The following is a 12,625-nucleotide window of genomic DNA, read 5'->3' as shown; positions in this document are numbered from 1 at the left end:
ACATGCCCTTCTGGTTACTGACATTCTAACCTATTTAAATGTGAGGATATTCAGAAGTCTGCAGCCCATTTCTTAATTCACAGCCATTCCCATTCCCCCCTCACCCCAGAGCTCACTGAGGGGCTTGCACTGGCTCCTGGTTGAACAACATCACAGATCTAAAATCTTCATCCCCGTTTTCAAATCCTTCCGTGGCTTTGCCCCTCTGTAATAACAGAGTGATTTTCATTTTTATAAGCCATATATATCTAGTTAATAAGCTATAGGTGCGGATTTATTGATTGAAGGAAAAACTTAAGATTCATCTCCTTCAACCCCCACAACTCTCCAGGATAATTTGCACTTATGCAATTCTGGATTCTCAAGAATTCCTATGTCTTCAGTTATCTAGGTCTCAGACTCTGAAGTTCCCTTCGCCTCTCTACCTCACTTTCCTCCTTTAAAACACTCCTTAAAATCTACCTATTTGCCCAAGTTTTTGATTGTCTGATCTAACATTTCCTTACATGGCTTGGTGTCATTCTGCAATTTATAATACTCCTGTGAAACATCCTGAGATGTTTCATTATGTTAAAGATGCTATAAAAACAGATATGTGTTGTTGTTGGATAATTATCAGGCAATGATATGCCAGCAGTGACAGAAGTAGAACTTCGAGTAGCAGCAAGCAGTGAAGGGCGAGGGCTAAAATGAGTGGCTAGTTTCTTTCCTTTTCTGATGTGGTGATGCTGGCATTGGACTGGGATGGGCACAGTAAGGAGTCTCACAACACCAGGTTAAAGTCCAACAGGTTACTTGGAATCATGAGCTTTCGGAGCACTGCTCCTTCATCAGGTGAGTTTCTACTCTGGAGGCAGACACAATGGGATGAATGCAAAAGAGAAAATGTCGGAAAATCTCAGCAAGTCTGGCAGCATCTGTGAGGAGAGAAAAGAGCTGACGTTTCGAGTCCAGATGACCCTTTGTCAAAATTGATTTTGTTTCGAGTCCAGATGGCCCTTTGTCAAAGCTAAAAGGTATAGAAAGTGTGAGATATTTGTACTGTAGGGTGAGGGAATGAAAGATGAGTCATAGCCACACAAACAAGGGGAAAGGCTGCTAATGGCAGTCCACAGAGAGAATGGAAGGTGTGAAAGGCCAAACCGCAGAGAAGCTGAAATCAGAGGGTAAGCTGTGACAGATGAAGATGTGGGGGGAGGGGGAAGATGGGTGGGAGAGAAGTAAAATGGAGAACAAAGGGGAAAAGGGAAGAAAAGGGGGAAGGAGTGGGGAGGGGTGAAGAGAAATAAAGAAAGACAATAAAGAAATAAAAGGTAGAGAACAGCAGTTGAAAATTAACCAAAATGAAAAGAAAGGGGTTGAGGTGGGGTAGAGCTAATCATCTGAAGTTGTTGAATTCGACGTTGAGACCGGAAGGTTGTAATGTGCCTAACAACTTGCATTAAGTTGATCTTTCTCTACACCCTAGCTATGACTGTAACACTACATTCTGCATTCTCTCATTTCCTTCTCTATGAATGGTATGTTTTGTCTGTATAGCACACAAGAAACAATACTTTTCATTGTGTGCTAATACATGTGACAATAATAAATCAAATTAAAATCAAATCAAATCAATGGGATGAATAGTCTCTTTCTTCACCGTTACCTTTCTATGGTTCAGTGGCTACTTGCTGCCCTTTAAGCATCAGCAGGAGGGTGACAATGGTGGTGATGGGCTTTGAGGAGCAGACAAGAGAAAGCAAGCAGAGCTGTCTGGGGAAAGGGATAGTGTGCAGGAATGCAGAGTTTATTTTACGTAGAGAACTCCCTTCGGTCATTGAATGGCTAACTACAACTCAAGAACCCTTGCTGCATTATGAAGTGGCTCCTAATTTTCTTAGTGTTTGAGGGGAGTCTAGTAGACTTTGTATAGACCATGCAGGACCCCTTTATTATATTTCAAGCCCCGGACATCTGCGTTAGTTTCTGGCACCCAGCATGGGATAAGAATCTCAGCGATCACGCTCTGAGCAAACTCTTCAAAAGTAATTCATTGGTTGAGAAGTTCCTTGGGATCGTTCAAGGACATGAATCTAAGTTCTTCTTTCGATTAACAAATCCGCACCTATAGCTCTTTAACGACAGATATATGGTTTATAAAAATGAAAGTCGCTCAATTATTAATTCTTTTCAGAAAATATTTAACAAGTACACCATGTGATTTTCCACTGGGTGTGTTGAAAATGATAATTTTCTTGCATATTCTTTTGCTGACAGTAATATATATTTATAGCTTTGCTTAATCTCAGTCTAGCAAAAAAAGGCTTATTTTAATGTTCGGTATTTGAAGAGAATTTTAGATAGTTTTACTTCATTGTATTTCCTGTATTCTTCTACCTGCAAAGAATAGTACAAGTTGGAAACCTAAGCACCGACTCACGTTGGCAGAGTGGGTAGTTAAAGTAGCCTGGGGCACACTGGTCGCAGTAGAAACCCTCAAATCCTTGTCGACAAAAGCATTGTCCAGTCTCTTCGTTGCAACTCCCGCCAGTAACGCCTGGGCCCAAACAGCGACACGCTACAATCATGAAAGAATGATAAGTACAGCAAAATTAACTGTCATAAAACTGAGAACTCCAAAAACCCTGCTGATAACTGCTTGAAAATGCTGGATGTCAAAGCTATCACCATTTTGTTGTCTATGGGCCAGGTGTAGACTGCATTTTACTGGGTGAACTGTATTACCTCCAGTGATGTCGAAATGGGCCATGACTTAAGATACTCATCTTTGCTTGAGGTGGAGCTGCCGGTGTTGGGCTGGGGTGGACACAGTAAGAAGTCTCACTACATCAGGTTAAAGTCCAACAGGTTTATCTGGAATCACGAGCTTTCGGAGCGCTGACCTGATGAAGGAACCTGGTATTTTTAACTTGGTGTTGTGAGACTTCTTACTGTGCCCAGCTTGGTTTGGTCTCACCTCCTCACTATCTTTGTAACTTCCTCTAGCCCTACAACCTTCTGCGATCTCTGCCCTCCTCCAAGGCTAGCTTCTTGCACATTCCCTACTTCCTTTAAGTTGCTATTGGTGGCTGTGCCTTCAGCTGCCTAGACCCTAAGCTCTGCAATTCCCAAGCTAAAGCTGTCTCTCTCCCTCACCTTTTAGACGCTCCTTCAAAACTAACTCTTTGACCAAGCCACAGCTCCCGCGTCCTCATAATGGCTCAATGTCAAATTTCATTTGGAAATGTACCTGTGGAGCCCTTTGGAATATTTTAGAACCATAGAAATGATGCAGCACAGAAGGAGGCCATTCGGTCTCAATTCCACAATTCCACCCAGGCCCTATCCTCGTAACCCTACTTATTGACACTACTAACTCCCTGACATTAAGGGGCATGGCCAATCTACCTAACCCACACATCTTTGGACTGTGGGAGGAAACCGGAGCACCTGGAGGAAACCCACGCAGACATGGGGAGAATGTGCAGACTCCACACAGACAGTCACCCAAGGCCAGAAGTTGAACTCGGGTCCCTGGTGCTGTGAGGCAGCAGTGCTAACCACTGTGCCACCATGCGGCACAGAGTTGGGGGGGGGGCCATTTGGCCCATCTTGTCCATTGGGATTTTCCAACCACGCTCGCCCCCAAACCAGAAAATCCCACTCGAAGTCAACGGAACTTTGCATGGTCCGCCCCCCCGCCTGCTACAATTCCCGTGACGGGTGAGATGGGAAAATTTCCTCCATTAGAATGCAAGGTGTTGTCATAATTTTGAGAGTAGACTGTGGTGATTGTCCCTTTAAGGGCAACACAATATAAAGCTATTTCTATTTTCTTTTGAATTGGCATGCAATGTTCCCCCCCCTCCCCCTGACTTCCCATTTTAAGAGCGAATTCTCTAAGATCCCAGGCACAGACCAGAGTGAGATGCTGAGTGGCAGCTTAGCATAAGATGAAGCTCTCCTTTTGAGTGCAAGGGTAACTTACGCTGGCAGTTTGCTCCAAAGTGACGAGGCATGCACTGATTACAGAAGCGGCCGGTGAAGTTTGGCTTGCAGCTGCAGCGGCCCGTGCTCAGGTCTGGCTGGCAGTCATTGTTCTGGGTTCCCGCTGCACTGCAGTCGCAGTCTAAGGTGAAGAGAAACAGCAGTGACGGCCAGGTGTACAAGTGAGCAGAATGAGAAACACCCAAAAATCCCCACCTCACTCCTCTTTACAGAATCATCATTCAGTCTAATTTTACACTCATTCTTACACATTCACATGTGCACGGCCCAATTTCTTTTCATTTTCCATTACAAGCCAAAAGTAACGTTGGAATGAAATACTGCCCTGAAGAAAATCTTTCCTTAAAATAAAGTTAGGTTCCCCACAATATGGGACGTTATTGCTCAGTGTACTATCAAGATGTACAGACCAAAAGCTGTATAGTTTCAAAGTGCTCATAGTACATAGGCCATTTTGCCTAACAAGTACAAGCCAGTGTTTATGCTTCACGGGGCAGCACGGTGGCACAGTGGTTAACACTGCTGCCTCTCAGTGCCAGGGACCCGGGTTCAATTCCGGCCTCAGGTCACTGTCTGTGTGGAGTTTCCACATTCTTCCCGTGTCTGCGTGGGTTTCCTCCGGGTGCTCTGGTTTCCTTCTACACTCCAAAGATGTGTGGGTTAGGTTGATTGGTCATGCTCAATTGACCCTAGTGTCAGGGGATTAGCAGGGAAACATGTGGGGTTACAGGGATAGGGTTTGGGTGGGATTGTGGTCGGTGTAGACTCGATGGGCCAAATGGCCTCCTTCTGCACTGTAGGGATTGTATGATTCACACAAGTTCCCCCCCCAAACAACTTAATGTGGCCCCATCAACTTATCCTTCTACTCCCTGCTCCCTCATGTTTTGAATCTTGTTTCCCTTTAAATGTCATAGAAATCATAGAAACCCTACAGTACAGAAAGAGGCCATTCGGCCCATCGAGTTTGCACCGACCACAATCCCACCCAGGCCCTACCCACATATCCCTGCATATTTTACACACTAATCCCTTTAACCTACACATCTTAGGACACTAAGGGCAATTTTTAGCATGGCCAATCAACCTAACCCGCACATCTTTGGACTGTGGGAGGAAACCGGAGCACCCGGAGGAAACCCACACAGACACGAGGAGAATGTGCAAACTCCACACAGACAGTGACCCAAGCTGGGAATCGAACCCAGATCCCTGGAGCTGTGAAGCAGCAGTGCTAACCACTGTGCTACCATGCCGCCCTGTCATTCACTTCAGTTACTCCTTCTAGACATTCTAATCACATTCTGGGTAAGTCACATTCTCCTGAACTCCTTATTGGATTTATGAGCGACTACCCTTCTTTCCCCATAAGGCCCCTAGATCTAGTATCACCTGCAAGTGAAAGCCTAATCTCTTTGTCCACCCTTGCTTATCTTAATGACCTCTCCTCAGCGCTGTCCCAGATTCAACTCTCAACCTGAACAGTTACTCAATTTCAGCCAAAGAAACACTGAGCTCTTCAATTAGCCACACCACTCATAGAATCCCTACAGTGCAGAAGGAGGCCATTCAGCCCATCGAGTCTGCACTGACCACAATCCCACCCAGGCCCTATCCCCATAACTCCATGCACTTATCCTAGCTAGTTCCCCTGGCACTAAGGGGAAATTTACCATGGCCAATCCACCTAACCCGCACATCTTTGGACTGTGGGAGGAAACCGGAGCACCCGGAGGAAACCCACACAGACACGGGGAGAATGTGCAAACTCCACAAGTGACCCAAGCCGAGAATCAAACCCAAATCCCTGGCGCTGTGAGGCAGCAGTGCTAACCACTGTGCCACCGTGCCACTCCTTGGTTGGGGAGACAATATTAGCTCGGGTTCTGCTCCTGTACACAATTAAGCAAACCATGCTACAAAGGGCACGGGTTTGTATACATATATCAGCGAGAACAGGTTTGGACTATGTTGTGGTGACCAGCAATACTGCAATCATCTACTCAATGTTGAGGCCCTCACATGAAGAATGGTTGCTTGGCTGAGGTATTGCTAATATCCGTGAAGGATCAGGAGAGGAGAGGAGAAAATGGAGGAAAAATATCCATTTTTCCATGCAAGTTGGAAATCCATAGCTAGAATCGGTGAATACTGATTTAAAAAAATCTTGGAAATTTTCATGTACTGAGAGCACAATTTGAGTTATTCAGTGACCAGAATACACAGGGATGGAATTGTGGAATAAGGAATGAACACCAGCAGAATTCCAAACTCCCACATATTAAAAGCTGAACATGATTTACTAAGTAACTGTAAACCACTGATCTCCTTGTCTATCAACCCTTGGTCAGCAAACACAATGTACAGTAAACAAAAAATGCCATTGCGACTTTTAAGGTTAGGTTGACACTTGCTGCAATTATGCAAGAAAATTTCAGGAATTCCTCAATTTCTGCCCACTCGGTACAGAGGTATCAGTACTCTGAAGTCAAGCAATCTCAACTGCATTGCACTTAGTGCCGGCGAGAACTCCTGATTTACCTATAAAGGTGTACCTCTCCCCACTTCTTTCTCCCACTGGACACATAGCTACACACACACACACACAGCCACACACACACAGGCACACACACACAGGCACACACACACACACACACACGTACACAGCCCCACACACACACACACACAGCCACACAAACACACACAGCCCCAGCCCCACACACACACACACAGCCCCACACACACACACAGCCCCACACACACACACAGCCCCACACACACACAACCCCACACACACACACACACAGCCCCACACACACACACACAGCCCCACACACACACACACAACCCCACACACACACACACAACCCCACACACACACACACAGCCCCACACACACACACACAGCCCCACACACACAGCCCCACACACACACAGCCCCACACGCACACACAGCGCCCCACACACACACACAGCGCCCCACACACAGCGCCCCACACACACACACAGCGCCCCACACACACACACAGCGCCCCACACACACACACAGCGCCCCACACACACACACAGCGCCACACACAGCGCCCCACACACACACACACAGCGCCCCACACACACACACACACAGCGCCCCACACACACAGACACAGCGCCCCACACACACACACACACACAGCGCCCCACACACACACACACAGCGCCCCACACACACACACACACAGCGCCCCACACACACACACACACACAATGATTAAAGCATTGAGAACCCATTTCTATTCATGGTATGATAAATATATTACTTATTAGGATACACAGGTAGACAACTTGGTTTAATTAAGAACTTGAGAGCACCTATAAACAGGAGATGGCTGGACACTCGGGGAGGACTCCCCCATCACGCTGCACTAATTCTTTTGCGCGGCGGGCTGGGAGAATTGTGCGTTGGCCGATTCGCGCATGTGTTCCCAATGTGTGCGCATCTCCCAGCACCGGATATCTGGCGCCGTCGGAACTATGCAAGAAACCAGCGGGAACACCAAGCAAGTCTTTTAAATATATTTTACATCATTTTAAAAATATGATTAACAGGCCCGGGACTGAATTCTCCGGGGCCGCCAGCATCTCCCACCCCGTCAAGAATATTTCACACCAGTGGGGTTCAGACTAACTCCCCACTTTGGTGGAACTATCGGGACGACCCCGCTGGACTGAAGGGGATGCAATCGGGTTCCCCAAGGGGTTGGGCGGCGGGGGGGATGGTGCCCCTAGTGCATGGGTACTCTGGCAGTGCCACCCTGTGCCCCCTGACACTGCCCATGCCCAGGGGGCACCTTGGCACTGCCCATCAGGCATGGAGAAGTGCCAAAGGGGTGGGGCCTAAGGGCAATCGGTGGGGGTTTGGGTCCTGCTGCCACTCTGCTGTTGTGACCGATGGGGCAGGAGGGAGGCCAGAGATCGGAGGCGGGCTGGGGGTTGGTTAGAAGATCGGGGCACTCCAGGGCGGGCGGGTGGTGTGTGTGTGTGTGGGGTGGGGGTGGGGGGGGTGGCACGGGGCATCAGGGCTGGCCCGCAAATGGGTGGGGGAGTCACGATCGGGCCATGGGTGGGTGGGGGAGCGGGGTCGGGAGGGGGGGGGGGGGGGAGGGGGGGAGGGGGAAGTACTGCGGGAGTCCCGGGCTGGCCAGCGATTGAGCTGGCCAGTAAACGGGAGGCTGACAGTTCAGGGCCACTGCGCATGCGCCGAGGTCCGCTGGTTTCAGCCTCCCGGGCAGGAATAGGCCCCGCCCCCTGAAATTTAATGATATTCACGATTGTGGGAGATTCTAGTCCGAACTCCCACTGAAAAAGCAATCGTGATTTACACCAGTTTCACTGCGAATTCAGCACTTAGGACTTCTGTGGGAGAATCTGCGGTCTGGATGTGTGGGAGAAGAGCTAGAAGACCGAAAAAAGTCAATAAGCTCTCAACAAAGAAAAGTTACACCTTGGTTTCAACTTCACCAACCGGCTTGGATCCTGCGAACAATTTCAGCTTGGGTGGAGAGGTGCAGCAAGCATCCTTCCTATCCCTCTGAAACAGAAGTGACTACCGCATTTGTGGATCTCCCCAGTCGTCATGGCATCGCCCATGAAACACTGAAGCTGCAATGCTGCATGGAAATTGGGACAAAGCACATGGGACATGTTACACCTTATTATGACTTACTTATTATTTTTCCCACGTGAATCAGGGCCCCTGTGGATTGTGTGGGATCGACTGGCAAAGCTGTTGAACAAAGCACATAACTTAATCAACCCATCAGATATCTTCTGATCAAAATAAGGTCAAAAACACACTTATCTGTTTAAGTTGCAAGACAGAAGCCCAGTTTCTGACTAATCTTTTATTTCAAACTTATTAAAGTTTTTTTAACTTTAACAAAGGGCCACTTTCTGCAGGATGTTTGGTTTGCAACCAAAGAGCTAAAATCTGTCCTCAGGGAGAATTGGATTAACAAAAAAATACAGTAAACAAAAGAGCAGTCTTTATCTTGTTCCTTTTCAAATCTGGCTAAACGTTCCCATTTGCTGAAGTCCAGGAACAGGTCAACTTCAAACTCTTAGAGATAGGTACATGGTGCGTGGAAAATTATAAAGTAACAAACTATTATGTTTGTTTTAAATCAGTCCAAGTGTGCATAAAGAAGGACTTCCTTTCACAATCTCAGGATGTCTCAATGTACCTTACAACAAATGAAGGCTCTTTAAAGAGCAAGTCTTGTAATATAGGAAACCTGGCAGCCAATATGTGCACAGCAAGCTCCCACAAATACAGCGCCAGGGACCGAGGTTCAATTCTGACCTTGGATGACTGTCTGCATGGAGTTTGCACGTTTTCCTCGTGTCTGGGTGGGTTTCCTCCGGGTGCTCCGGCTTCCTCCCATACTCCAAAGATGTGCGGGTTAGGTTGATTCGCCATGGTAAAATTGCCCCTTAGTGTCAGGGGGATTAGCAGGGTAAATACGTGGAGTTATGGGGATTGGGCCTGGGTGGGATTGTGGTCGGTGTAGACTTGATGAGCCGAATGGCTTCCTTCTGCACTGTAGGGATTCTATGAAAATATATTTATATTTTCTGAAAACACAATGTTGACCAAGCGATTAATATTTTTAGCTCAGTTGGTTGGACAGGCGGTTAGTGATGCCAATAGCATGGGTTAAATTCCCATACTGGCTGAGGTTATTCATGAAGGCCCTGCCTTCTCAAGCTTGCCCCTCAACTGAGGTGTGATGATCCTCAAGTTAAAGCACTACCAGTCACAGCTTATGGTCATCTGGGACTATGGCAACTTTACCTTTTAATATTGGCCAATACATTGTTGTTAACTCCCCTGCTCTTTTTCAAAATACTTCTTTTACGCATTCATGAGATGTGGGTGTGGCTGGCCAGGCCGCCATTTGTTGCCCATTCCTTATTGCCCTTGAGAAGGTGATGGTGAGCCACCATCTTGAACCGCTGCAGTCCATGTGACAGTACATCCACAGTGTTGTCAGGGAAGGAATTCTAGTTTGTGACCCAGCCATAGTTGATTTTTCTAATTTATTATTTCACAGATATGGGCATCACTGGCTAGGCCAGCAGTTGCATCATGGGATCTTTTACGTTCACATGAGACATGACAGGGCCCCAATTTAACATCTCAGTCGAAGGCTAACAACTACTGTACTCCAATGCAGCTCCCACTCCTTTCAGTACTGCAGTGGGAGTATCAGACCAGATATTGGTATTCAAATCACTGGAGTGTGAAACTATACATGCATCTAGTACCAGTCAGGCTCTTCACAGGCCACGATGGGCCTTCTCGTGGGAACAAGGACCTCCAGGATCAGACGCTCCCCTCCCCCCTGCCAAGTGCTACCTACCAATCAGAGGCCACAGAAATGCCACTGGGGAGGCGGTGGTTGCTGTTAATACTGCATCCACCCAAGGCTCCAGATTGAGGAGTGACTGAGGCACGAGGTGAATGATGATCGGGGGATAAGGTTGAGGGAAGATGGGAGGAAGGAGGTTAGCAGCAAGGGCAAGGGGTTGGCTTTCAGCAGCCCTCCTCCTGCCATTCCCGATGCTGGGCTCTTCAATCAGGCACTGTGTGTCAAGAGTTTTCTCATTGTGCTCCCTGCATGGTGAGCTCATTGCTGGATCAATACCAGCAGCAAGGAGATGAGGCCCTTCAGTGGGCCTTCCTGCCACAGACTTAACCAGGATGGAGGTGGGAAGGTGGAAGGATCACCACCCAACCTCCTCCTGTCTGATTAAATACCCACCAAACTCACTGAGGGAGAGGGCACAAGACTCTGCCCAAGGAAAGCCAGAGACTGGATCATTCTCTCATGGCAGTTTGCGGGATCTTGCTGTGTGAGACTTGGAGATGGCTGCTCCACAAATTACACTCCTGATACCACTTCAAAAATACCTAATGACAAAATACTTGGGGAATTCCCCCAAGTGGTAAATGTTGTTCATTTAATTTCACCAGCAGACAACCTGGTGCTCTGGAGGCCTCTATAAAACCAGGAAAATACAGAATGAGAATCAGAGCTCCAAGCTGGCCTGGATCAAACCAAACGATATATTAATCACTGTAGAGGGAGGGGACTAAGGACCTTTTAGCCAAAAGTAATTTTAAAAAATTAATCTTAAGTAGGCTTACATTAACACTGCAATGAGGTTAGTGTGAAAATCCCTTAGTTGCCACAGTCCGGTGCCTGTACACTGAGGGAGAATTTAGCACGACCAATGCACCTAACCTGCACGTCTTTGGACTGTGGGAGGAAACCAGAACACCCGAGGGAAACCCACGCAGACACGGGGAGAATGTGCAGACTCCACATAGACAGTGACCTGAGCCAGGAATTGAACCTGGGTCCCTGATGCTGTGAGGCAGCAGTGCTAACCACTGTACCACCGCGACGCACTAGGACTGCACCAGGATCTAGGAGCTTAACCTGCTGCAGGTCCCGAAACTGCTGCTATGAACACCCCCCCCCCCCCCCGCCCCACCCCAGTGAGCGATCACATTTTAGCTCTATCTTAAAACACTGCCTTAAACGGAAAGCATTCTTCAAATCTCAACAGTTAATTAACAGACCGCCTCCTGTATTCAGAATACTTACAGTAACAGTTGGGGAAGTCATAGTATCCTTCAGCACAGTGGTTGCAGTTCTCACCGGCGTAATTGTACTTACAGTAACAGCGGCCTGTGTTATCTTCACAGGCATCTTCCATAAATTCGGAATTGCAATTACAAGCTGGAACAACATGAAACACGTCAGTTCAAGTGCTGCAACTCCCGGCCCATGCCACCTCCCCCCCCGCTCCCCCGAAGAAATATGATAAGCAAACTGTGTAAATAATAAAACTTACGGAGGCAAGATTCCACAGAATCGGCGGGCACACTGGGTGCCCGGTAATAACCACGCACGCAACGCTCACAGTTAACTCCAGCAGTGTTGCGCTTGAAGATAAAACAGGAAATAATTTAACAATTAAAATGTTATTGTTACTCATTTCACTGGAAACCCAGTCCCGCAGAATGTAGGGAGAGAAAACCACTGTCAAAGGGAAAGGATTTTTGTGTTTTTTTCTCTAATTTGGCCATCAGTCTTGGACGTTGCCAAGAGGAACTCAAATTGGCCCTTCTCGCATCAATCAAAGCAAAACACTGCAGATGCTGGAAATCTGAAATAAAAACAGGTAACCCTGGAAAAACCCAGCAGGTCTGGCAGCATCTGTGGAGAGAGAAACAGAGTTAACGTTGAGAGTCTGTGTGACTCTTCTTCAGAGCTGCTCTTTCTCATTTCTCATCGTCACTTTACATGTCTTGAAGTGGGCAGTAAGCATAGGGCATCTACCTCTCCACCAATATCTCATCAACCGTGAGCCAAGCACTCCTGTCAAATTTCTGGTCCAGTTCTGGTTTTCCTGGATCCAGGCTCTTCTAGGCCTCCATACGCGCTACTCTTCACGGACGAGCAAGAATCACAGAATCAGAATCACAGAATTCTACAGTGCAGATCGATTGGCCCATCGAGTCTGCACCGATGCATGGAAGGCCCTGATCTGCCCACCTAATCCCTCTTGCCAGCACTTGGCCCAT

At 47.5% G+C, this 12,625-nt stretch overlaps 1 protein-coding gene across 3 annotated transcripts in view; it reads right to left on the bottom strand.

Annotated features, from left to right (window-relative positions):
• lama5 (laminin, alpha 5) overlaps window positions 1-12,625 on the bottom strand; it is a 297,320-nt gene that overhangs the window by 144,461 nt on the left and 140,234 nt on the right. For all 3 annotated transcript variants that reach the window (XM_078236714.1, XM_078236713.1, XM_078236712.1), the window contains exons 9-13: window positions 11,893-11,983; window positions 11,643-11,777; window positions 8,696-8,755; window positions 3,971-4,111; window positions 2,423-2,560 (exon numbers count right to left, since the gene is read on the bottom strand). In XM_078236714.1, the coding sequence (XP_078092840.1) occupies window positions 2,423-2,560; window positions 3,971-4,111; window positions 8,696-8,755; window positions 11,643-11,777; window positions 11,893-11,983 (565 nt within the window). The remainder of the gene's footprint in view (window positions 1-2,422; window positions 2,561-3,970; window positions 4,112-8,695; window positions 8,756-11,642; window positions 11,778-11,892; window positions 11,984-12,625) is intronic.

This window comes from Mustelus asterias, chromosome 20 (assembly GCF_964213995.1).
Source record: "Mustelus asterias chromosome 20, sMusAst1.hap1.1, whole genome shotgun sequence".
Taxonomy (NCBI): Eukaryota; Metazoa; Chordata; class Chondrichthyes; order Carcharhiniformes; family Triakidae; genus Mustelus; species Mustelus asterias.
This window is presented reverse-complemented; position numbering and strand designations above follow the sequence as displayed.